The sequence below is a fragment of the Mesoplodon densirostris genome, chromosome 10 (assembly GCF_025265405.1).
Source record: "Mesoplodon densirostris isolate mMesDen1 chromosome 10, mMesDen1 primary haplotype, whole genome shotgun sequence".
Classification (NCBI taxonomy): domain Eukaryota; kingdom Metazoa; phylum Chordata; class Mammalia; order Artiodactyla; family Ziphiidae; genus Mesoplodon; species Mesoplodon densirostris.
Window position 1 is genome coordinate 41,213,189 of NC_082670.1, and position 27,595 is coordinate 41,240,783.

The 27,595-nt window shown below is 40.7% G+C and overlaps 1 protein-coding gene across 1 annotated transcript; it reads left to right on the plus strand.

Moving 5' to 3' along the window:
- Nucleotides 1-4,531: 4,531 nt before the first annotated feature.
- LOC132496892 (HLA class II histocompatibility antigen, DO beta chain) lies at nucleotides 4,532-25,960 on the plus strand. The gene is made up of 7 exons (XM_060109580.1): nucleotides 4,532-4,632; nucleotides 5,280-5,371; nucleotides 23,887-24,156; nucleotides 24,619-24,900; nucleotides 25,355-25,465; nucleotides 25,728-25,759; nucleotides 25,925-25,960. The coding sequence occupies exons 1-7, from the start codon at nucleotides 4,598-4,600 to the stop codon at nucleotides 25,958-25,960; spliced, it is 858 nt and encodes a 285-aa protein (XP_059965563.1). The 5' UTR covers nucleotides 4,532-4,597.
- The last annotated feature ends 1,635 nt before the right edge of the window (nucleotides 25,961-27,595 follow it).

The window sequence follows — 27,595 nt, forward strand, 5'->3', positions numbered from 1 at the left end:
AATTTTTAGATTTTGTGACTCTTGTAGATAAAAAGTGGCATCGTACTGAAGTTGTCATTTGGTTTATTTTTGTTACCACTTAAGGAAGAAGGATACTGAACCCAGAAAGAAAAATTGGGATGCAATAAGCAAAGATGAGTAAACACACACTCGTGTGCACACACCACCACAACCATCATTAACTGAAACCTGTCTAAAATATTGGTAAATCAGACTGAGGAATGAAAAGTGACTATAACTACAAAAATCACCGGCAATAATGACAATTAAATTTAAGAACATGGGGCTTCCCTGGTGGCGCAGTGGTTGAGAGCCTGCCTGCCGATGCAGGGGATGCAGGTTCGTGCCCCGGTCCGAGAAGATCCCACATGCCACGGAGCGGCTGGGCCCATGAGCCATGGCCGCTGAGCCTGCGCGTCCAGAGCCTGTGCTCCGCAACGGGAGAGGCCACGCAGTGAGAAGCCCGCATACCGCAAAAAACAAAAAAAAACAAAAAAACCCCCAAAAATCTAGTTATAAGCCCTTCACATGAGTCACAAGGAAAACTTAAATACTTGAAAAGGTTAAAATCAAAATGTGTAATACAATGTGTAAAGCTAACACTAATAGAAGATAGTTCATGTAGTTACATTGACATCTAAAAATATGCATAATGGGACTTCCCTGGTGGTCCAGTGGGTAAGACTCTGCTCTCCCAGCGCAGGGGGTGCAGGTGTGATTCCTGGTCGGGGAACTAGATCCTGCATGCTTGTTGCAACTAAGAGTTTGCACACCGCAACTAAGACCCGGCACAGCCAAAATAAATAAATAAATAAATAAATATTACAAAATAAATAAATTAAAATATGCATAATCATAACAAGAAGTCACCAGGACATTATACTAAAACTGAATCAGTCTGCACCTAGCAGACTTTGGGTCTGCCCAAAGCCTTACCTATATCTGCCCAAAGTCAGATATAGGTAAGAAAATATAGACCACAGGAATTCCCTGGTGGTCCAGTGGTTAGGACTCCCCGTTTTTCACTTCTGAGGGCTGGGGTTCAATCCCTGGTAGGGGAACTAAGATCCCACAAGCCGAGCAGCGTGGGCAAAAAAATATCTATATCTATATCTGTATCCCAATTTATAGAAGAAATTGACAAATAGAAACACATTTTTAATAATTATAGATTAAGTGGAAAAATGAATAAGGGCATAGAATAAACTTGCTGATGGCCTAGTCTTTAATATCTGAGAGTCAAAAGCTAGCCCTAAGACTGATAAATCAAGTAGTTGTATTTAGAACATATGTAAGAGTACAAAGTTATACACAAAGACAATGGAAGAGAAAGGGAGAGAATATAAGCTTGTTTTCTGATGTTTATAGTAGAAAACTAATAGGAACTATCTAAAGAAGAGAGGAACTAACCGAATTATATAAAAATAAAATTATCAAGACAATCCCAACATATACACTTTCCTAAATACTTGAAAAACTGCAATTTAGAAAACCACAAAAAGACATAGTGAAAGATTTTAAAAATGAAATACTCGGGGCTTCCCTGGTAGTGCAGTGGTTGAGAATCCACCTGCCAATTCAGGGGACACAGGTTCAAGCCTTGGTCCAGGAAGATCCCATATGCCGTGGAGCAACTAAGCCCGTGCGCCACAACTACTGAGCCTGCACTTTAGAGCCTGTGAGCCACAAATACTGAAGCCTGTGCACCTAGAGCCCGTGCTCTGCAACAAGAAAAGCCACCACGATGAGAAGCCTGTGCACCGCAATGAAGAGTAGCCCCCACCCGCCTCAACTAGAGAAAAGCCCACATGCAGCAATGAAGACCCAACGCAGCCAAAAAAATAAAAATAAATAAATAAAAAAAGAAATACTCATATAAACATCATATTTAACAGAAAATAATAATCTCCAAATTACATTGAACTATTTGCCATATTAATAATTGTAAATGAACTTAACTCATTAAAATATTAAAATTAAAAATATTTTCATATTAGATTAAAAGAAAAACTCTGCTGCTTGCAATATACAAAAGATATGCCTAAAAATAAAGTGACTCAAATAGATTCATTCATTTATTCAACAAATAAAATGATGGAGAAAGGCATAAAAAAGAATGCAAATAGAAAGAAAGCAGAGGTCACAATCTTATTATTAAACAAGGTGAAATTCAGACCAATCTCCCCAGATTGATTGAGATAAGAAGACACCTTATAATGTAAAGTGTAAAATTCAAAGTGCATATCTAAGAAATATATAAGTTCTAAGTAGCATATAAGTAACCCTCACAAAGCAGAAATGAAGGTAGATACCAGGAAAATATTCAGAAATGTAGTAATAGGTGTAGTAATTAATTCACTTTTCTTAGGACTAAACAAATCAAGTAGACAAAAAATAAATACAAACACAGAAAATATTACTAACGTAGTCAAAAATTAGATCTGATGGCTCTATATTGAAATTTCTTCATTGAAAATTGAGAACACAATTTTTCAAGTTTCAGCAAAATATTAATGAAAAGAGACCACACATTCTGGCACTCAGTCATTTCCCCAAATAGGAATGATACAGATACTATTCTCTGACTATAATGGAGCAAGCTAGATCATAATCAGGTCAGAAAAGGTAAATGCCCTTCCACATAGGAACTTAAAAGAAATGGTCTTTGTCTTGGGCCAGAGAGTGAGAAAACAAACAAGCAAACAAACAACTGAAGATTTTCTAGAAAAATGACAATTAAAAATTGTTACTAAGTCACTCTGCTTGCCGCACAACAGGCCAATAAATCGGGAGACGAGGTGTTGAGGCAAGGAATAGCGACTTTATTCAGAAAGCCGACAGACCGAGAAGATGGGGGACTAGGGTCCTCCCAAAACCATCTTATCAGGGTCTGGATGGCCGTTTCTTTTATAGAACGGAGAGGGGGAGGAGGTGAGGAAGTAAAGTAAAAAGGCCATTAGTTTTGCGTGGCTTGGCCAGCATTGGGAAGGGGATGTGTTAATTTCTTCTTTTCTGCAGGCATGCACAGGTGGGCAGAGTCAGATTGTCTCCCTGGGAGCTGAACAAAGGCACTTTTATTATAACATTCAGGCAGATGGGCAGGGTTCCCTGAGGCAAGCCATTGTATATGATTATAATAACAAAAGCAACAAAAAACAAAGTTTAAAATCAAAGAAACAGATCCAACATGGAATCCGACTTTGCTCTTCCCTGTTACAATTAAATCACATATCAAACTTTTGGGATATAGTTCCTCAGTGTTCAGAGGGGAATTCATGACCTCAATTACTTACATCCATGAAAGGAAAGAATGAAATGAAGTGAATTAAGTGAAAGGAAAACAAAATCAAACAAATGGAAACAACAAGTGTCTATCAATAGATGAATGGATAAAGAAGATGTGGTACGTATATACAATGGAATATTATCCAGCCATAAAAAAGAAATAAAATCATGGCATTAACAACAACATGGATGGACCTAGTGGGTATCATGCTAATTGAAATGTCAGAGAAAGACAAACACTGTATGGTTACAGTTACATGTGGAATCTGAAAAACAAAACAAGTGAACAAACAATTACAAAGCAGAAAGACTCATAGATACAGAGTGGTTGCCAAAGGGGAGGAGGCTGGGGAGAATAAATGAAATAGGTGAGGGAGATTCAGAGGTATAAACCTCCAGTTACAAAATAAATGAGTTACAGGAATGAAATGTACAGGGTGGGGAATATAGTCAATAATATTGCAATAACTTTGTATGGTGACAGATGGTAACTAGACTTATCATGGTGATTACTTTGTAATGTATAGAAATATCAAATCACTATGTTGTATATCTGGAACTAACAGAGTGTTGTACGTTAATTATATCTCAATAAAAATAAAGTCACCAAGATAACAATGGAAGAGATTTTTTTTTTTTTTTTTTTTTTTTTTTTGCGGTACGTGGGCCTCTCACTGTTGTGGCCTCTCCCGTTGCGGAGCACAGGCTCCCGACCCGCAGGCCCAGCAGCCATGGCTCACGGGCCCAGCCGCTCCGCAGCATGTGGGATCTTCCCGGACTGGGGCATGAACCCGTGTCCCCTGCATCGGCAGGCGGACTCTCAACCACTGCGCCACCAGGGAAGCCCCCCAGGGAAGCCCCCCTGGAAAAGATATTTTTGTCAGGTAATAAGGAGAATGATTTTTTACCACCTCAATGAATAACCACATCTACCACACCCAACTTCTCTCACTCCCTAGGGAATGGGGAGGGAATGAGAAAGAGGGATGCAAAATATGAGTTTGGGGGAAAAATCACAGAAAAACCCATGTCTCTATTAGGTAAGGCTCTTGGCTGAAGTCAGACGGGAAGAGATAGATGAAAATGCCCCACTTTATTTTTCAAACTCATACAAGTAGAACACAAAAACAGAAATGTGGGAGAAAGCAACCAGGGCATGACCTCTCCCTTTATTAGTTGTCTCCCCAGAAATGTCTATTTTCTCTGATGAGCCTCTGAAGCTCAGATCCTTCCACTGTAGACATTGACAAGAAGCACAGAAAATGACTCAAAGCTTCCAACTGGACCAATCAGAGGCTTCGATTTATTCAAGATGTATCAGAGGCCATTGACAAGGGAGATTCCCAGGTTGGTATCGCTTTCTCTTCTTGGTTGACATTGCTACCTCTTCCTACGGATGGTCTCCATGTCATTCCTTGCTTGTGATATACGAAAACACTGACTTCTTTTGAAGAGATGGGGATGGAAGTCTGTCCTGGTACCAAAGTTATAATACAATTCTTCAGTTATTTTGACATTTTGTGCATCTTATCATTACAGGGATGTTAAAGGTGTAGAAATAAAGTTTCCAGGGTTCTCAAGAAATGTAGTGCAATGGAAATAGCACAGCCTATGGACTTACTACTTGTGAACTTTGGTTCATTCTTTCATTACTTCACCTGTAAAAGGGAGGTCATAATGGTATCTACAGTGAAGGGTTGTTCTGATGATTCTGTCTCTCTTCCTCTGCCGGTTTCCATGTACCTAAACTGCTGCCAGTGATTCTGCAGGTAAACAGTTCTTGAGTGGTAACAACTTTACGAAAGTATTCTACCCAGCATTTAATGACACAAAGCTCCTCTGTCTTGATTGGTTATCCATGTGAGGAGTTTCCAATCCTGGGGAGGCCAGAAAGGTATCTCTATTCTTCATGAATATTTTTGACTGAGTTGTGTGTGGGCAAGCCCCATTCTGAAGAGGTGGACGATTTTTCTGTCTCGCTTGTTTTCTTCCAGAATGGGTTCTAGCTGGGTTTCCTGGGTGGTGGCTTTGTTAGTGACGGTAATCAGGCTGGACTCCTCCATGACTCAAGGCAGAGATTCTCCAGGTAAGGACACAGTGATTTCTTTCATGTGTACATGCAAAAACTGGCATGGGGGAGGAAGGCCTTTCCCTACAGGTCCAGGCTCCAGTCCAGACCGGAAGGGGCTTCTGGGTTCAAAGAGAGTCTTCTTCCCTTTGACAGGAAATTATTCCTTCCCTCTTTACCACATTCAATGGCCCGGCAGGAAAAGGGTCTTCCTGTCCCAGAGCCACGGATTCAAGGAGTCCGGAGGCAGGAAAAAGGGAAACATTGCTTGCTTAGGGTCCTTATGGTATTAATGTCAGTCTGGAGAACTGTAAAAAATGGAGGCAGTCTGAGAATAGCTGCTATCCTTCAGCCAGGAGTTTGATGATTGTGACTGTTTCTGTATGTATCCAATTGGGGTATATGTGAATAAAAGAACTTGGAAGCGAAGGTTGATTTTTAAGCCCCTATAATATGGTCAGATTGTATGAAGCGATCTTGAGAAATGAGAGAAATTGAATGTATTAGGCCTGTCCTCATGTTACCAGGTACATGTTTTTACTGCTGTTATTTTTCTAGCTGAGGAGTTAAGCTATGCAAACATGAAGTGATATTACATTCTGAAAACATATTTATCAGAAGAAAACAGGATATAACGTGCTAAAAACCAGAACCCCTTTGAACGTCAAAGTCTCATTAAACACAAAAGAGGAACAAACCTAGGGTTGTGGAGGATGGGTGTGAGGAGATCATTATTCTTGGAGAACAGAAACCTCTCTGAGCTTATAATATCCATTGAACAACAGCAACACATACACAATCAGTAAGATCTAAACTCTGACACAAATCTGACTGAAAACTAACTTAAAAAATTTTTTTATTTAGAATGTAAGACAAAACAGAGATTTGGAGGTTAGAGCCCTGTTTGAAATTAGCTGAGTTCGAGATGAGTCTGGCTGACCCAGGAAGGATGCTGCTGTCCTGACACTCAGTCCAATAGTTCCTCTGAACGTAGAAATGAAGGAAAATCTACTACTCGAGATCAGTAACAATTATCCTTCAAGTCTCAACTGAAATGCCATTTCTTCAGGGAGATCTTTCCTGATCAACTTACATTATTAACCCATTTGAATGTCCTTTTATATTGTTCTCAAGTGCTCAGAATGGAGTTAATCTTCCGCAGTGACTTTATAGCACCCTGTAATCACTGATCAGAACAAGGATGCTCTCCTCTCTTCCCTTGTCTCCATTCTCACTCCCTCCCTTCCATTCTAATGTGTCTGGTATGTCTTTAAGTATGTGGGTGGCTTTTAGGAAGATGTAGCATTGTTTTCCTGTTGTATTAAAAAAATTTTTTTATTGGAGTGTAATTGCTTTACAATATTGTGATAGTTTCTGCTGTACAATGAAATGAGTCAGCTATATGTATACATATATCCCCTTCCTCTTAGACCTCCCTCCCACCCCCAATCCCACCCATCTAGGTTATCACAGAGCACTGAGCTGAGCTTCTTGTGCATTAGAGCATGTTCCCACTAGCTATCTATTTTACACATGGTTGCGTATGTATGTTATTCCTAATCTCCCAATTCATCCCACCCTCTCCTTCGACCCCATTTCCACGTCTGTTCTCTATGTCTGTGTCTTTACTCCTGCCCTGCAAATGGGTTCATCTGTACCATTTTTCTAGACTCCATGTACATGTGTTAATATATGATATTTGTTTTTCTCTTTCTGGCTTACTTCACTCTGTATGACAAACTCTAGGTCCATCTACATCTCTGCAAATGATCCAATTTCATTCCTTTTCATGGCTGAGTAATATTCCATTGTATATACGTACCACATCTTCTTTATCCATTCATCTGTCAGTGGACACTTAGGTTGTTTCCATGTCCTGGCTATTGTAAATAGTGCTGCAATGATGAACATTGGGGTACATGTGTCCTTTTGAATTATGGTTTTCTCAGGGTATATGCCCAGTAGTGGGATTGCTGGGTCATATGGTAGTTCTATTTTTAGTTTTTTAAGGAACCTCCATCCTGTTCTCCATAGAGGCTGTATCAATTTATATTCCCACCAACAGTGCAAGGAGGTTCCTTTTCTCCACACCCTCTTCAGCATTTATTTTTTTTTAATTAAAAAAATTTTTTTTTATTAGTTTCTGCTTTATAACAAAGTGAATCAGTCATACATATACATCTGTTCCCACATCCCTTCCCTCATGCATCTCCCTCCCTCCCACCCTCCCCATCCCACCCCTCCAGGCGGTCACAAAGCACCGAGCTGATCTCCCTGTGCTCTACAGCTGCTTCCCACTATCTATCTACCTTACGTTTGGTAGTGTATATATGTCCATGCCTCTCTTTCGCTTTGTCACAGCTTACCCTTCCCCCTCCCCATATCCTCAAGTCCATTCTCAAGTAGGTCTGTGTCTTTATTCCCGTTTTACCCCTAGGTTCATCATGACATTTTTTTTTTAATTCCGTATATATGTGTTAGCATACGGTATTTGTCTTTCTCTTTCTGACTTACTTCACTCTGTATGACAGACTCTAGGTCTATCCACCTCATTACAAATAGCTCAGTTTCATTTCTTTTTATGGCTGAGTAATATTCCATTGTATATATGTGCCACATCTTCTTTATCCATTCATCCGATGATGGACACTTAGGTTGTTTCCAGCTCTGGGCTATTGTGAATAGAGCTGCAATGAACATTTTGGTACATGTGTCCTTTTGAATTATGGTTTTCTCAGGGTATATGCCCAGTAGTGGGATTGCTGGGTCATATGGTAGTTCTATTTTTAGTTTTTTAAGGAACCTCCATCCTGTTCTCCATAGAGGCTGTATCAATTTATATTCCCACCAACAGTGCAAGGAGGTTCCTTTTCTCCACACCCTCTTCAGCATTTATTGTTTGTAGATTTTTTGATGATGGCCATTCTGACAGGTGTGAGGTGATACCTCACTGTAGTTTTGATTTGCATTTCTCCAATAATTAGTGATATTGAGCAACCTTTCATGTGCCTCTTGGCCATCTGTATGTCTACTTTGGTGAAATGTCTACTTTGGTGAAATGTCTATTTAGGTCTTCCACCCATTTTTGATTGGGTTGTTTGTTTTTTTGATATTGAGCTGCATGAGCTGTTTGTGTATTTTGGAGATTAATCCTTTGTCTGTTGCTTTGTTTGCAAATATTTTCTCCCATTCTGAAGATGGTCTTTTCGTCTTGTTTATGGTTTCCTTTGCTCTGCAAAAGCTTTTAAGTTTTATTAGGTCCCATTTGTTTATTTTTGTTTTTATTTTCCTTACTGTAGGAGGTGGGGTCAAAAAAGATCTTGCTGTGGTTTATGTCAAAGAGTGTTTTTCCTATGTTTTCCTCTAAGAGTGTTCCAAGTGTCCAGTCTTACATTTAGGTCTTTAATCCATTTGGAGTGTATTTTTGGGTATGGTGTTAGGGAGTGTTCTAATTTCATTCTTTTACATGTAGCTGTCCTGTTTTCCCAGCACCACTTATTGAAGAGATTGTCTTTTCTCCACTATATGTTCTTACCTCCTTTGTCATAGTTTAGGTGACCATAGGTGCGTGGGTTTATCTCTGGGCTTTCTATCCTGTTCCATTGATCTATATTTCTGTTTTTGTGCCAATACCATACTGTCTTAATTAATGTAGCTTTGTAGTATAGTTTGAAGTTGGAGAGCCTGATTCCTCCAGCTCCGTTTTTCTTTCTCAAGATTGCTTTGGCTATTCAGGGTCTTTTGTTTTCCAAACAAATTGTAAAATCTTTTGTTCTAACTCTGTGCAAAATGCCATTGGTAATTTGATAGGGATTGCACTGAATCTGTAGCTCGCTTTGGGTTGTATGGTCATTTTCACAATATTGATTCTTCCCATCCAAGAACATGGTATATCTCTCCATCTGTTTGTGTCATCTTTGATTTCTTTCATCAGTGTTTTATAGTATTCTGAGTACAGGTCTCTTGCCTCCTTAGGTAGGTTTATCCCTATGTATTTTATTCTTTGTGTTGCGATGGTAAATGAGATTGTTTCCTTAATTTCTCTTTCTGATTTTTCATTGTTAATGTATAGGAGTGCAAGAGATTTCTGTGCATTAATTTTGTATCCTGCAACTTTACCAAATTCACTGATTAGCCCTAGTAGTTTTCTGGTGGCAACTTTAGGATTTTCTATGTATAGTATCATGTCATCTGCAAACAGTGACAGTTTTACTTTTTTGCCCCCAATTTGTATTCCTTTTATTTCTTTTTATTCTCTGATTGCCATGGCTAGGACTTCCAAAACTATATTGAATAAGAGTGGCAGGAGTGGACATCCTTGTCTGGTTTCTGATCTTGGTGGAAAGGCTTTCAGTTTTTCACCATTGCGAATGATTTTTGCTTTGGGTTTTTCATATATGGCCTTTATTATTCAGTGAGCCAAAAAGTGCCTTTGGTTTTTTAAGTGAAAATAAAAGGCACCTTTTTCACTTTCACCAAGAACTTTATTGAACAACTTATTCACCATTGTTTTACACTACCTTCTGCCAATTTTCAGGCAACTTCATAATTCCATCTTCCCAAAACTTTATATATATATATATAGTGTGTGTGTGTGTGTGTGTGTGTGTGTGTGTGTGTGTGTGTGTGTGGTATGCGGGCCTCTCACTGCTGTGGCCTCTCCCGCTGTGGAGCACAGGCTCCGGATGCGCAGGCTCAGCGACCATAGCTCAGGGCCATGGCTCACGGGCCCAGCCGCTCCACAGCACACGGGATCCTCCCGGACCGGGGCACGAACCCGCGTCCCCTGCATCGGCAGGCAGACTCTCAACCACTGCGCCACCAGGGAAGCCCAACTTTTTATATTTTTGAGCAAAGAGCTGTTCTGGGTGACTTGTATGGTCTTCCAGGGAATTTAATTTTTTTCCATTAAAAGAATATTGTAAAAACCGAAATACATGGAAATCCGAAGATGCAATGTTTGGTCAATACAGCAGATGAATCAGAACTTCCCAGTGAAGCTGTAACAGTTTCTGCCTAGTCATCAAAGAAACATGTGGTCCTGCATTATCCTGATGGAAGATTATGCGTTTTCTGTTGATAATTCTTGAAGCTTTTCATCAAGTGCTGCTTTCAGTTGGTCTAATTGGGAGCAGTACTTGTTGGAATTAATCATTGTTTTTTCTGCAAGGAGCTCATAATAGAGGACTCTCTTCCAATCCCACCATATACACAGCATCACCTTCTTTGGATGAAGACCGGCCTTTGGTGTGGTTACTGGAGGTTCATTTCGCTTGCCCCACGATCTCTTCCTTTCCACATTATTGTATAGTAACCACTTTTCTTTGCCAATCACAATTTGTTTTAAAAACGGAACGTTTTCATTATGTTTCAGTAGAGAATCACATGCGGAAATATCGTCAAGAACGTTTTCTTCGCTTAACTTACGTAGAACCCAAACATCAAAGCCATTAACATAACCAAGCTGGTGCAAATGATTTTCAATGCTTGATTTGGATATTTTGAGTATGTCGGCTGTCTCCTGTGTGGTATAACACTGACTGTTCTCAATTACTGTTTTAATTTGATCACTATCAATTTCAACTGGTCTACCCGACAGTGGAGCATTGTCCAGCGAGAAATCTCCTGTACGAAACTTCGTGAACCACTTTTGACACGTTTGATCAGTCACAGCACCTTCTCCATATATTGCACAAATCTTTTTGTGCGTTTCAGTTGTGTTTTTGCCTTTCTTGAAATAGTAAAGCCTAATATGTTGAAAATGTTGCTTTTTTCTTCCATCTTCAATATTAAAATGGCTACACAAATATTCACCAATTTTGATAATTTTTTTAAATGTATGCCAATATGACAGCTGTCGTATACAATCTAACAAAATTGTTTTGAATGAATTTAAAGACAACTAAGTTCTACTAGAGCCATATTACAGAAAAAAACACACAAACCTTTTGGCCCACCCAATATGTTGAGGTAGGTTCCCTCTATGCCCATTTTCTGGAGAGTTTTTTTTTTTTTTATCATAAATGTGTGTTGAATTTTGTCAAAAGATTTTCCTGCATCTATTGAGGTGATCACATGGCTTATTTATTTATTTATTTGTTTGTTTATTTATTTTTGGCTGCATTTGGTCTTTGTTGCTGAGTGCCGGCTTTCTCTAGTTGTGGTGAGTGGGGGCTACTCTTCATTGCGGTGTGCAGGCTTCTCATTGTGGTGGCTTCTCTTGTTGCAGAGCACGGGCTCTAGGCACACAGGCTTCAGTAGTTATGGCACACAGGCTCAGTAGTTGTGGAGCACGGGCTTAGTTACTCTGTGGCATGTGGGATCTTCCTGGACCAGGGCTTGAACCCACGTCCCCTGCATTAGCAGGTGGATTCTTAACCACTGAGCCACCAGGGAAGCCCGATAATATGGTTTTTATTCCTTAATTTGTTAATATGGGGTATCACATTTATCGATCTGCATATATTGAAGAATCCTTGCATTCCTGGGACAAATCCCACTTGATCATGGTGTATGATCCTTTTAATGTGTTGTTGGATTCTGTTTGCTAGTATTTTGTTGAGGATTTTTGTGACTATGTTCATCAGAGATATTGGTCTGTAATTTTCTTTTTTTGTGTGTGATATCTTTGTCTGGTTTTGGTATCAGGGTGATGGTGGCCTCATAGAACGAATTTAGGAGTGTTCCTCCCTCTGAAATCTTTTGGAAGAGTTTGAGAAGTATAGGTGTCAGCTCTTCTCTAAATGTTTGCTAGAATTCGCCTGTGAAGCCAACTCGTCCTGGACTTTTGTTTGTTGGAAGACTTTTAATCACAGTTTTAATTTCATTACTTGTGATAGGTCTGTTTATATTTTCTAATTCTTCCTGGTTCAGTCTTAGAAAATTGTACCTTTCTAAGAATTTGTCCATTTCTTCCAGGTTGTCCATTTTATTGGCATATAGTTGTTTGTAGTAGTCTTTTGTAATCCTTTGTATTTCTGTGGTGTCAGTTGTAATTCTCCTTTTTCATTTCTAATTTTATTGATTTGCATCCTCTCCTTTTTTTTTCTTGATGAGTCTGGCTAAAGGTGTATCAATTTTGTTTATCTTCTCAAATAACGAACTTTTAGTTTTATTGACATTGCTATTGTTTTCTTCATTTCTATTTCATTTATTTCTGCTCTGATCTTTATGATTTCTTTCCTTCTACTGACTTTGGGTTTTCTTTGTTCTTCTGTCTCTAGTTGCTTTAGGTGTAAGGTGAGATTTTTCATTTGAGGTTTTTCTTGTTTCTTGAGGTGAGATTGAATTGCTATAAACTTTCCTCTTAGGAAGTCTTTTGCTGCATCCCATAGGTTTTGGGTCATCGTGTTTTCATTGTCATTTATGTCTATGTATTTTTAAATTTCCTCTGTGATTTCTGCAATGATCTCTTGGTTATTTAGTAGTGCACTATTTAGTCTCCATGTATTTGTGTTTTTTACAGTATTTTTTTCCTGTAATTGATTTCTAATCTCATAGTGTTGTGGTCGGAAAAGATGCTTGATACGATTTCAATTTTCTTAAAATTTTGAGGCTTGACTTGTGACCCAAGATGTGATCTACCCTGGAGAATGTTCCATGTGAACCTGAGAAGAAAGTGTATTCTGCCACTTTAGGTGGAATGTCCTATAATTATCAATCAAATCTATCTGGTCTATTGTGTCATTTAAATCTTGTGTTTCCTTATTTATTTTCTGTCTGGATGATCTGTCCATTGGTGTAAGTGGGGTGTTAAAGTCTCCCACTATTACTATGTTACTGTTGACTTCCTGTTTTATGGCTGTTAGCATTTGCCTTATGTATTGAGGTGCTCCTATGTTGGGAGGATTTTAAAATCATATTTATTTTATTTAAATCATAAATATTTATATTGTTATATCTTCTTCTTGGATTGATCCCTTGGTCATTAGGTAGTGTCCTTCATTATCTCTTGTAACAGTCTTTATTTTAAAGTCTATTTTATCTGATATGAGTATTGCTACTCCAGCTTTCTTTTGATTTCCATTTGCATGGTATATCCTTTTCCATCCCCTCACTTTCAGTCTGTATGTGTCCCTAGATCTGAAGTGGGTCTCTTGTAGGCAGCACATATATGAGTCTTGTTTTAGTATCCATTCAGTCTGAGTCTTTTGGTTAGGGCATTTAATCCATTTACATTCAAGGTAATTATCAACATGTATGTTCCTACTGCAATTTTCTTAATTGTCTTGGGTTTGTTTTTGTGGGTCTTTTTCTTCTCTTGTGCTTCCCACTTAGAGATGTTCCTTTAGCATTTGTTGTAAAGCTGGTTTGGTGGTGCTGAATTCTCTTAGCTTTTGCTTGTCTGAAAAGCTTTTAACTTCTCCGTCGAATCTGAGTGAGATCCTTGCTGGGTAGAGTGATCTTGGTGGTAGGTTTTTCTCTTTCATCACATTAAATATATCCTGCCACTCCATTCTGGCCTGCAGACTTTCTGATGAAAAATCAGCTGATAACCTTATGGGGATTCCCTTGTATGTTATTTTTTGTTTTCCCTTGCTGCTTTAAAATTTTTTCTTTTTATTTAATTTTTGTTAGTTTGATTAATATGTGTCTTGGTGTGTTTCTCTTATGGTTTATCCTGTATGGGACTCTCTGTGTTTTCTGGACTTGGGTAGCTATTTCCTTTCCCATGTTAGGGAAGTTTTTGTCTATAATCTCTTCAAATATTTTCTCAGACCCTTTCTTTTTCTCTTCTTCTGATACCTTTATAATTCGAATGTTGGTGTATTTAATGTTGTCTCAGAGGTCTCTGAGACTGTTTTCAATTCTCTTCATTCTTTTTCCTTTATTATGCTCCTTGGCAGTTATTTACACCATTCTATCTTCAAGCTCATGTATTTGTTCTTCTGCCTCATTTTTTGTGTTATTGATTCCTTCTATTGTATTTTTCATTTTAGTTACTGTGTTGTTCAACTTAGTTTATTCTTTAGTTCTTCTGGGTCTTTGTTAAACATTTCTTGTATTTTCTTGATCCGTGCCTGAATTCTATTTCCAAAATTCTGAATCATCTTTACTATCATTACTCTGAATTCTTTCTCAGGTAGGTTGCCTATTTTCTGTTCATTTAGTTGGTCTTGTAGGTTTTTATCTTCCCCCTTCATCTGTAACATATTTTTTTATTGTCTCTTTTTTTTTTTTTTTTTTTTGGATGGGTGGGACTGTGTTCCTGTCTTATTGGTGGTTTGGCCTGAGGCTTCCAGCCCTGGAGTTTGTAGGCTGTTGGGTAGAGCTGGGTCTTGGTGCTGAGATGAGGACCTCTGGGAGACCTCACTCTGATTAATATTCCCTGGGGTCTGAGGCTCTCTGTTCGTCCAGCGATTTGGACTCAGTGCTCCCACCATAGGAGCTGACCCCTGACCCCTGGTCTGGGAACCAAGATCCGGCAAGCTGCACAGGGTGGCAAAAAACTAAAAAAGGACAGAAAGTAACAAAGAGTAAAAAATAATATAAGATTAGAAAACTAACAGATATGTTTAAAAAAAGTAAAATATAAATGAAACAACAACCAGAAGGTAAAACAGAATCACAATAGCAAAAAAACAGGAAAAAAAAGGCCGGAAAAGGCCTTGGCTATGTGGGGTGGGGCTTAGGCATGGGCATCGTTTAGGTGGGGTCGGGGCCTATTCTTAAGCCCTTGGGGTGGGGGTGGGAATTAGGCTCAGTGCTGTTGGAGGGGCCCTGATGTGCCTCTGGCCTCAGAGTAGGGATGATCAGGCCTGAGACCTTAGCAGGCTCCCTGTTCACCTTTACTCTTCTGCCCCCCCCACACCCTTAGGACCCACGTGGCAGGAGGTGTCCCCGGATGGTGGAGGTCTCAGGGCCTGAGTGGGCAGGGTAAATGCTATTCATGTTCCCCCGAGTCCTCTGAAACTCCAAGGGTCCCTCCAGGCACAGGAACCCCTCCCCTCCCCCAGCCACCCCTCAGGGGCACTGGTTCCCTCTGACCTCCACTTCTCTTTCCCCCTCATTCCACCCCATGTCCTCCCCAGTCACTCGGGGGTTCCTCCCATCCCCTTGGGTGTCAAGGTCCCCCACCAGCCTCTGGTAGGTGCCCAGTTGTGGGGAGACACGAACTCCGCATCCTCCTAGTCCGCCATCTTGACTCTGCTCCCTCCTATGTGTGTATTTAAATTTTAATAAATGTCATTGTGTGATGAATCACATTCTGTTTCTTTTCTTACCTAACACAATGCTTTTGAGTTCTACCTCAGTGTTGGTGTTGTGAATCCAAACCTGTCTTTATTGATAGGGAAGCAGGTCAGGGAGGGGAAGTGTCTGTTTCTATGTAAAATAACTAGATAAAGAACTAGAACTTAAGTGAACTGAGACCAATCCAGGTCCGTTTACCAGTTTGTCTCTTAAAATTGTCCAGATCTTCAAATCTAAGACAACTATCACCACCTTAGTTTGTTTGGGCTGCTATGACAAATGCCACAGATTGCGTTGCTTATAAACAACAGAAATTTATTTCTCAAAGTTCTGGAGGCTGGGAAGTCCGAGATCAAGGCTGCAGCATGGTTGTGTTCTGGGAAAGGCTCTCTTTCTGGTTCAGAGCTGGCACCTTCTCTCTGTGTCCTCACATGGTGGAAGGGGCAAGGGAGCTCTCTGGAGCCTCTTTTCTAGGGACACTAACCCCTTTCATCAGGAATCCATGCTCCTGACCTAAGTACTTCCCCTAACACTGCTGACTAATACCATTACCCTTGGGGGTTGGGGTTTCAACATGTGAATAGAGGGAACACAAACATCCAGACCACAATACACAATCATATTTTTTCTTACCTATGAAGACTGATTAAATAGCTTTGGGAAATTAAATTGTTTTGGAGAACATGCCAATTAAAAAAGAGTTACATTGTATGAAAGTTAGTATAGATTTCAAACTAATCACTATCAATACTAATAAGGGGTGCGGCTGAAAGCACGGAGCCCAGAGACGGGCGTGGGACGCTGGGGCTGCTGCTGCTGCCGCCAAGAGGCCTGTGTGCGAGCGCAGGTCACTGTCCACGCCGCCCTTCTGGGAGCCTGTACAGCCCGTCACTGCTGGGGTCCCGGGATCCAGAGACGACTTCCTTGGGAGAACGCGCGGCGCGCCTCGGGCTGGTGCAACGTCACGCCGGCCTCTGCCGCTGCAGGCTCGCCCTGCACTCCGTGCCCCTCCTTCCCCCCCCACCGGCCTGAGTGAGCCAGAGTCCCCGAAGCGGCTGCTCCTTTAACCCTGTCCGGTCTGAGCGAAGAACAGACGCCCTCCGGCGACCTACACGCAGAGGCGGGGCCAAATCCAAAGCTGAGACCCGGGAGCTGTGGGAACAAAGAAGAGAAAGGGAAATCTCCCCCAGCAGCCTCAGAAGCAGCGGATTAAAGCTCCACAATCAACTTGATGTACCCTGCATCTGTGGAATACATGAATAGACAACAAATCATCCCAAATTGAGGAGCCAGGAGTCAGTGCTGTGCCTCTGAGGTGGGAGACCCAACTTCAGGACACTGGTCCACAAGAGACCTCCCAGCTCCACATATCAAACGGCGAAAATCTTCCAGAGATCTCCATCTCAACACCAGCACCCAGCTTCACTCAACGACCAGCAAGCTACAGTGCTGGACACCCTATGCCAAACAACTAGCAAGACAGGAACACAACGCCACCCATTAGCAGAGAGGCTGCCTCAAATCATAAAAAGTCCGCAGACACCCCAAAACACACCACCAGACGTGGACCTGCCCACCAGAAAGACAAGATCCAGCCTCATCCACCAGAACACAGGCACTAGTCCCCTACACCAGGAAGCCTACACAACCCACTAAACCAACCTTAGCCACTAGGGACACACACCAAAAACAATGGGAGCTACGAACCTGCAGCCTGCAAAAAGGAGACCCAAAACACAGTAAGATAAGCAAAATGAGAAGACAGAAAAACACACAGCAGGAGAAGGAGCAAGATAAAAACCCACCAGACCTAACAAATGAAGAGGTAATAGGCCGTCTATCTGAAAAAGAATTCAGAATAATGATAGTAAAGATGATCCAAGATTCTATTTCCAAGATCCAAAATCTTGGAAATAGAATAGACAAAATGCAAGAAACAGTTAACAAGGACCTAGAAGAACTAAAGATGAATCAAGCATCGATTAAAAACACAATAAATGAAATGAAAAATACTCTAGATGGGATCAATAGCAGAATAACTGAGGCAGAAGAATGGATAAGTGAGGTGGAAGATAAAATAGTGGAAATAACTGCTGCAGAGCAAAATAAAGAAAAAAGAATGAAAAGAACAGAGGACAGTCTCAGAGACCTCTGGGACAACATTAAACACACCAACATTCGAATTATAGGGGTCCAAGAAGAAGAAGAGAAAAAGAAAGGGACTGAGAAAATATTTGAAGAGATTATAGTTGAAAACTTCCTTAATATGGGAAAGGAAATAGTTAATCAAGTCCAGGAGGCACAGAGAGTCCCATACAGAATAAATCCAAGGAGAAATACGCCAAGACACATATTAATCAAACTGTCAAAAATTAAACACAAATCATATTAAAAGCAGCAAGGCAAAAACAACAAATAACACACAAGGGAATCCCCATCAGGATAACAGCTGATCTCTCAGCAGAAACTCTACAAGCCAGAAGGGAGTGTCAGGACATAATTAAAGTGATGAAGGAGAAAAACCTGCAACCAAGATTACTCTACCCAGCAAGGATCTCATTCAGATTTGATGGAGAAATTAAAACGTTTACAGACAAGCAAAAGCTGAGAGAGTTCAGCACCACCAAACCAGCTTTACAACAAATGTTAAAAGAACTTCTCTAGGCAAGAAACACAACAGAAGGAAAAGACCTACGATAACGAACCCAAAACAATTAAGAAAATGGGAATAGGAACATACATATCGATAATTACCTTAAATGTAAATGGACTAAATGCTCCCACCAAAAGACACAGATTGGCTGAATGGATACAAACACAAGACCCACATATATGTTGTCTACAAGAGACCCACTTCAGACCTAGAGACACATACAGACTGAAAGTAAGGGGATGGAAAAAGATATGCCATGCAAATGGAAACCAAAAGAAAGCTGGAGTAGCAATTCTCATATCAGACAAAATAGACTTTAAAATAAAGACTATTAGAAGAGACAAAGAAGGACACTACATAATGATCAAGGGATCGATCCAAGAAGAAGATATAACAATTGTAAATATTTATGCACCCAACATAGGAGCACCTCAATACATAAGGCAAATACTAACAGCCATAAAAGGAGAAATCGACAGTAACACAATCATAGTAGGGGACTTTAACACCCCACTTTCACCAATGGACAGATCGTCCAAAATGAAAATAAATAAGGAAACACAAGCTTTAAATGATACATTAAACAAGATGGACTTAATTGATATTTATAGGACATTCCATCCAAAAACAACAGAATACACATTTTTCTCAAGTGCTCATGGAATATTCTCCAGGATAGATCATATCTTGGGTCACAAATCAAGCCTTGGTAAATTTAAGAAAATTGAAATTGTATCAAGTATCTTTTCCGACCACAATGCTATGAGACTAGATATCAATTACAGGAAAAGAGCTGTAAAACATACAAACACATGGAGGCTAAACAATACACTACTTAATAACGAAGTGATCACTGAAGAAATCAAAGAGGAAATTAAAAAATACCTAGAAACAAATGACAATGGAGACACGACGACCCAAAACCTATGGGATGCAGCAAAAGCAGTTCTAAGAGGGAAGTTTATAGCAATACAATCCTACCTTAAGAAACAGGAAACATCTCGAATAAACAACCTAACCTTGCACCTAAATCAATTAGAGAAAGAAGAACAAAAACATCCCAAAGTTAGCAGAAGGAAAGAAATCATAAAAATCAGATCAGAAATAAATGAAAAAGAAATGAAGGAAATGATAGCAAAGATCAACAAAACTAAAAGCTGGTTCTTTGAGAAGATAAACAAAATTAATAAACCATTAGCCAGACTCATCAAGAAAAAAAGGGAGAAGACTCAAATCAATAGAATTAGAAATGAAAAAGGAGAAGTAACAACTGACACTGCAGAAATACAAAAGATCATGAGAGATTATTACAAGCAACTCTATGCCAATAAAATGGACAACCTGGAAGAAATGGACAAATTCTTAGAAATGCACAACCTGCCAAGACTGAATCAGGAAGAAATAGAAAATATGAACAGACCAATCACAAGCACTGAAATTGAAACTGTGATAAAAAATCTTCCAACAAACAAAAGCCCAGGACCAGATGGCTTCACAGGCGAATTCTATCAAGCATTTAGAGAAGAGCTAACACCTATCCTTCTCAAACTCTTCCAAAATATAGCAGAGGGAGGAACACTCCCAAACTCATTCTACGAGGCCACCATCACCTTGATACCAAAACCAGACAAGGATGTCACAAAGAAAGAAAACTACAGGCCAATATCACTGATGAACATAGATGCAAAAATCCTCAACAAAATACTAGCAAACAGAATTCAACAGCACATTAAAAGGATCATACACCATGATCAAGTGGGGTTTATTCCAGGAATGCAAGGATTCTTCAATATACACAAATCAATCAACGTGATACACCATATTAACAAATTGAAGGAGAAAAACCATATAGTCATCTCAATAGATGCAGAGAAAGCTTTCGACAAAATTCAACACCCATTTATGATAAAAACCCTGCAGAAAGTAGGCATAGAGGGAACTTTCCTCAACATAATAAAGGCCATATATGACAAACCCACAGCCAGCATCGTCCTCAATGGTGAAAAACTGAAAGCATTTCCACTAAGATCAGGAACAAGACAAGGTTGCCCACTCTCACCACTATTATTCAACCTAGTTTTGGAAGTTTTAGCCACAGCAATCAGAGAAGAAAAGGAAATAAAAGGAATCCAAATCGGAAAAGAAGAAGTAAAGCTGTCACTGTTTGCAGATGACATGATACTATACATAGAGAATCCTAAAGATGCTACCAGAAAACTACTAGAGCTAATCAATGAATTTGGTAAAGTAGCAGGATACAAAATTAATGCACAGAAATCTCTGGCATTCCTATATACTAATGATGAAAAATCTGAAAGTGAAATCAAGGAAACACTCCCATTTACCATTGCAACAAAAAGAATAAAATATCTAGGAATAAACCTACCTAAGGAGACAAAAGACCTGTGTGCAGAAAATTATAAGACACTGATGAAAGAAATTAAAGATGATACAAATAGATGGAGAGACGTACCATGTTCTTGGATTGGAAGAATCAACATTGTGAAAATGCCTCTACTACCCAAAGCAATCTACAGATTCAATGCAATCCCTATCAAACTACCACTGGCATTTTTCACAGAACTAGAACAAAAAATTTCACAATTTGTATGGAAACACAAAAGACCCCGAATAGCCAAAGCAATCTTGAGAACGAAAAATGGAGCTGAAGGAATCAGGCTCCCTGACTTCAGACTATACTACAAAGCTACAGTAATCAAGACAGTGTGGTACTGGCACAAAAACAGAAATATAGATCAATGGAACAGGATAGAAAGCCCAGAGATAAACCCACGCACATATGGTCACCTTTTCTTTGATAAAGGAGGCCGGTATGTACAGTGGAGAAAGGACAGCCTCTTCAATAAGTGGTGCTGGGAAAACTGGACAGGGACATGTAAAAGTATGAGGTTAGATCACTCCCTAACACCATACACAAAAATAAGCTCAAAATGGATTAAAGACCTAAATGTAAGGCCAGACACTATCAAACTCCTTGAGGAAAACATAGGCAGAACACTCTATGACATAAATCACAGCAAGATCCTTTTTGACCCACCTCCTAGAGTAATGGAAATAAAGACAAAAATAAACACATGGGACCTAATGAAACTTAAAAGCTTTTGCACAGCAAAGGAAACCATAAACAAGACCAAAAGACAACCCTCAGAATGGGAGAAAATATTTGCAAATGAAGCAACTGACAAAGGATTGATCTCCAAAATTTATAAGCAGCTCATGCAGCTCAATATCAAAAAACCAAACAACCCAATCCAAAAATGGGCAGAAGACCTAAATAGACATTTCTCCACAGAAGATATACAGACTGCCAACAAACACATGAAAGGATGCTCAACATCTTTACTCATTAGAGAAATGCAAATCAAAACTTCAATGAGATATCATCTCACACCAGTCAGAATGGCCATCATCAAGAAATCTAGAAACAATAAATGCTGGAGAGGGTGTGGAAAAAAGGGAACACTCTTACACTGCTGGTGGGAATGTGAATTGGTACAGCCACTATGGAGAACGGTATGGAGGTTCCTTAAAAAACTACAAATAGAACTACCATATGACCCAGCAATCCCACTACTGGGCATATACCCTGAGAAAACCATAATTCAAAAAGAGTCATTTACCAAACTGTTCATAGCAGCCCTATTTACAATAGCCCGGAGATGGAAACAACCTAAGTGTCCATCATCGGATGAATGGGTAAAGAAGATGTGGCACATATATACAATGGAATATTACTCAGCCATAAAAAGAAACGAAATTGAGCTATTTGTAATGAGGTGGATGGACCTAGAGTCTGTCATACAGAGTGAAGTAAGTCAGAAAGAGAAAGACAAATACTGTATGCTGACACATATATATGGAATTTAAGAAAAAAAATGTCATGAAGAACATAGGGGTAAGACAGGAATAAAGACACAGATCTACTAGAGAATGGACTTGAGGATATGGGGAGGGGGAAGGGTAAGCTGTGACAAAGCAAAAGAGCGGCATGGACATATATACACTAGCAAACGTAAGGTAGATAGCTAGTGGGAAGCAGCTGCATAGCACAGGGAGACCAGCTCGGTGCTTTGTGACCACCTGGAGGGGTGGGATAGGGAGGGCGGGAGGGAGACGCAAAAGGGAGGGGATATGGGAACATATGTATATGTATAACTGATTAAATCTGTTAAATAAAAAAAAAGAAAAAAATACTAATAAGGTACTCTGAAAGTGGAAAATCATAATGGAGAATGGATTTGCATTTTTGTTTATTTATTTAAATTTTATTTTTAAAAAAATTTATTTATTTATTTATTTTTGGCTGCGTTGTGTCTTTGTTGCTGCATATGGGCTTTTTCTAGTTGCAGCGCACGGACTTCTCATTGTGGTGGCTTCTTCTGTTGCGGAGCACGGGCTCTAGGCATGCGGGCTTCAGTAGTTGTAGCACTCGGGCTTAGTAGTTGTGGCGCACGGGCTTAGTTGCTCCGTGGCATGTGGGATCTTCCTGGAACAGGGCTCAAACTCATATGCCCTGCATTGGCAGAGAGATCCTTAACCACTGTGCCACCAGGGAAGTCCCTAAAATTTATTTTTTATTGAAGTATGGTTGAATCACAATGTTGTGTTCATTACTGCTGTACAGCAAAGTGACTCAGTTATACATTCTTTTTCATATTATTTTCCATAATGGTTTATCACAGGATATTGAAGGATTTGGATTTTTAAATTCATTCTTCAGTGGAAGTGTTTAATATAAAAGCCTCCAGAAAAGGTTTAAGTTAACCCTATATTCACCAGATTATTACAACCGCTAGAACTGTGCATACAGGGCCAATGATGATGATGATGATGATAATAAAAGGCATCTTCAAGTCATGAGTTAATATTATTTTACCTAACGTAGATAGAGCTAATTAGGTCATTACCTTACTAGAGCCAACAGAGGGGATGAGGTCTCTGAGTAATCGTGCAAAGGAAAATGTCCAGAAGAAAATTCATTATAAAAATTTTTTTTTTGGCTGTGCCACTTGGAATCTTAGTTCCCCAATCAGGGATGGAACCTGTGCCTCCTGCAGGGGAAGCACAGAGCCTTAACCACTGGACCACCAGGGAAGTCCCCAGAAGAAAATTCTTGAGAAAACCCATAGTGAATGGAAAGTAGAAGGGGAGTTTATTTCACACCTACTATGAACCTACTCTGCATTTCTTTACCCCACCTCCATCCTCCTTTCACTTTACTCCAGAAGGAATATATAGAATTAACCTACTAACAGCAAGAATACTATTGAACTATTCCATACAGGGCTGGGAATTCTTGGGCTTCTGAAAGCTTGGCTTGGAGAAACTTAGCACAGTGTCTGGCAAAATGCAGACAGTCTATAAATATTGGTCAAAGGAATGAATATTTGTTGAATGAAAGTTTATGTCTCTGGACACATTCTGACTTGCTTCTTTGGGTTACATGTCTCCTGTTTGGCTGGCCTGGTAGGCTGGACCTCAGGCTTCTTTCAAAGAAGAATGGATGTCTCTTTGCTAAGAGGAACCAGGGTGGGGCCCAGCGGAGCAGAGGCTACTTTGGCTGATTTACTGAGGTCAAAGGCCTCAATCAATGTGGTCTGGCATAATAAACCAGGTATGGGTTTCCTAATAGGGGCTGGTTCATAGTCTTTTTTTTTTGGTTTTCTAGAAGATTTTGTGATTCAGGCAAAGGCTGACTGTTACTTCACCAATGGGACAGAAAAGGTGCAGTTTGTGGTCAGATTCATCTTTAACCTGGAGGAGTATGCGCGTTTTGACAGCAACTTGGGGATGTTTGTGGCCTTGACGGAGCTGGGCCAGCCTGACGCTGAGCTGTGGAACAATCGGCCCGATATACTGGCAAGGAGTAGAGCCTCTGTGGATGCGCTCTGCAGACACAACTACAAGCTGGGTGCACCCTTCACTGTGGGGAGAAAAGGTGAGGTGTAAGGTGGGGACTGCAGGGGTTCAGGAATCTCCCCCGTGTGAGCCTGGCCGTGGCTCTTCTTCCTTGTACTGGGCAGTTTCCTGCTTCAGGATAGATGGGTCAGGAGCAGGGGAGTCTGTATATGTTCTGTCCTCAATTGTGACTCACTCACTATCCTCAGTGGTCAGTTCACGGTGGTCTTGGGTCCCAGACCCCCAGTTCTCAGGGACTTTAAGGGCTAGTGTCTTCCCAAATACAAGGGGCAACTGTGGGCATGTGATAAAGCCTAAATCCTCCTTGCGACACTAACATATCCAGTGTTTGAGTCTTTGGGGGTGAGATTTCCCCACATTTCCAGTTTCTACTTGGGTGATTTGGGAAAGAGATTTGGGGCTGAGATAACCTTTAATGAAACTCCTGTGTTGGTTTTGTGGATTTCCTTCACCATGTCTCATTTCTTCTCTCCCCTGCTAGTGCAACCAGAGGTGACAGTGTATCCAGAGAGGATCCCAGCCTTGCAGCAACACAATCTGCTGCTTTGCTCTGTGACAGGTTTCTATCCAGGGGACATCAAGATCACGTGGTTCCGGAATGGTCAGGAACAGAGAGAGGGGGTCATGTCCACTGGCCTCATTAGGAATGGAGACTGGACCTTTCAGACAATGGTGATGCTGGCAATGATGCCTGAACTTGGAGAGGTCTACACCTGCCTTGTTGATCATCCCAGCCTGCTGAGTCCTGTTTCTGTGGAGTGGAGTGAGAATCAGCTTATACTTTCTGGATGAAACTCGGCTCAATCTGACTCAAGACCTGTGTTACCTCTGTGTTCATCTTGGCTACAACACTAGTTCTTCTCCCCTCTGATCTGAGGGAGTTATAGAAATTGGGGTGTTTGGGTTGGGGTGGGAAAAAACATGGCAAATAGCTATTCTTGGATCTTCCAAGAAATATGGAGGTGTAATCACCTTGTCACTTACTTCCAACTTTGGGAACTACTGTCCTCTAATGCTTTGGTCTTGGCATTTAGGGGGGCATTATTATTGGCTATAAGAATCATTAACAGAAACTCCATGAGTACAAGCCTTGGCTTCAAAGATGTAGTCCTTCCCTAGATAGCATTGGATTGGTGTCCAGCACAGGTTCTGGGATTTCAGGAAGGTACACCAAATATTGGGAGCTTTTGGCTCACTTTAATACATGTTTTCCATAGGAGCTCAGTCTGAATATTCTTGGAGAAAGATGCTGAGTGGAATTGCAGCCTTCCTGGTTGGGCTAGTCTTCCTTCTGGTGGGGATCGTCATCCACACCAGGGCTCGGAAAGGTAATGAGCTCTGAGGAGTACCCCTGCCACGTGCCCCCTGGCTTTCCCCACTTCCCACTTTTCCTAATGTCTAAGATGCAAGGCAGGGAGGGCTGATCATACCTCTCAGGGGTCACTGAGATAGTTTTTTCCTGAAGCCAGAAACATTCCGGGGGGTAATCGGAGATGGAGTTCTGATACTCTGGGTCATCCCCCATCGCTCAGGATAATCACAACACTTGGTTCTAACTGGGGCATCCTATTTCTTCCTTTTTTATTGTAGGACGTGTGGAGACTCCGTTGTCTGGTGCTGAGGTAATGTCTCCTTCCTTAGCTTTTGGTGCCAGATCATTCACCCATCCTTTGGCGGAGGGAGGGTCACGGGGATAAGATGTAAGTGACTCTGGCTGGGTGCGCTGTCTGCTGAGTCCCTGTGCTGGAGGGTGGGGGACTCACTGGACTTTATCACTGTCCCTGCAGGTCCCAAGAGCAGTTCTTCATCCACAGCCACATTAAGGTCCTAATAGAAGCTTCTCTCCCTGGAGCCTGAAGAGGGATTGAGTGGCCCTGGATTAAGTGAAGGACATTCATGAGGTCAATGTTCTGGATGACTCGTTTCCATGAGACCTTGGAGGAGTCCTGAACTGATTCTAGAGTCTTCTGTTCTGAGATCATGCATCCTTGTGCCCTTCTTCCTCCTCCTTGTCTATACTAGTCCCCATTTCCAAGGACAGTGTTCAGAAATTCCCCTAAGACCTAGCTCCTTCCAGTCCCAAACTTTTTACTTTTCTGTGGTCCAGCCCTAACCCTCTAAGTCGTGATCTCCATCTTTCTCTCTTCCAAAGGCAGCCCCACAGTCTTCAGAAGACAAACGTTCAGATAGTCACTGCTCCCTTTTCATTGTTTTTTTTTTTTTTTTTTTTTTTTTTGCGGTACGCGGGCCTCTCACTGTTGTGGCCTCTCCCACTGCGGAGCACAGGCTCCAGACGCACAGGCTCAGCGGCCATGGCTCACGGGCCCAGCCGCTCCGCGGCATGTGGGATCTTCCCGGACTGGGGCACGAACCCGTGTCCCCTGCATCGGCAGGCGGACTCGCAACCACTGCGCCACCAGGGAAGCCCTTCATTGTTTTTTAAAAGACTTTTTCCTTTAAAATAAAACTGAGATAGAGATAACCACATAAAATGTATAATTCAATACATGACTTAAGGGCAAAACCCCTGTAATCAATGCTCAGTTCAAGAAATAGAACTTTTCCAGCCGCTGCATGTCTCCCTGCTGCAGGCCAATCAAAGCCCACTCCCTCCTCTCAAAAGTAGTCATATCCTTGCAAACTATTTGGGCCTTGAATTTCCTTTGAGGGTGATTTTATTACACTTACAGTTCAAAAAAAATCATCTGTAGGATTATACAGATTGTCTAATTTCGGGGTCAGCTTTGGTAAATTCTGTGGGGTAGATTAATTAGGGTACAAAGTATTTGTCATTCGTCTCATGAAGATGTAGCTGGCCCTGGACTTAGACCATCTGAGAGTACGTCTAAAGAAGGCTTACAGCTTTTACTTTCCTATTGGAAGTCCTGAGCCATCAGGTAAGAAGTTTGACTTCATTGCTGATGGGACCACATAGGCCACGTTAGAGGCACTGGAATTGCTGAGGGAGAGAGTGCCTCGGTGTCCCAGTTGAGCCTACAGAGGACCCCAGCCCCAGCTACCATCTGACTGCAACCACATGAGAGACCCTCTGTGAATACCAGCTTCTAAGCTCAATCAAATCCCAGAACTGTGAAAAATCATTAAATGGCTGTAGTTTTAAGCCACTAAGTTTGGGTGTAATTTGTTATACAGAAATAGATCATGAGATGTTGTTTTTCAAAGAATTTTATCAAAATGACAAATCTACCAGAACAAAATTCTTTATATCCTGTTAGTATCTTTTAATGTTTATAGAATCTGTAGCAATGGCATCTTTTTGTTATGGATGTTAGTAATTTGGATTTTTCTTCCTTATGTGTCTTGCAGGTGGTTTATCAAAAAAAAAAAAAAAGAAGAAAAAAAGAAAACTCTAGCTTTGTGATTTTCTTTATTATGCATCTATTATCCATTCTATTTCCTCTCTTATCTTCATTATTTCCTTTCTTCTACTTTTTTTG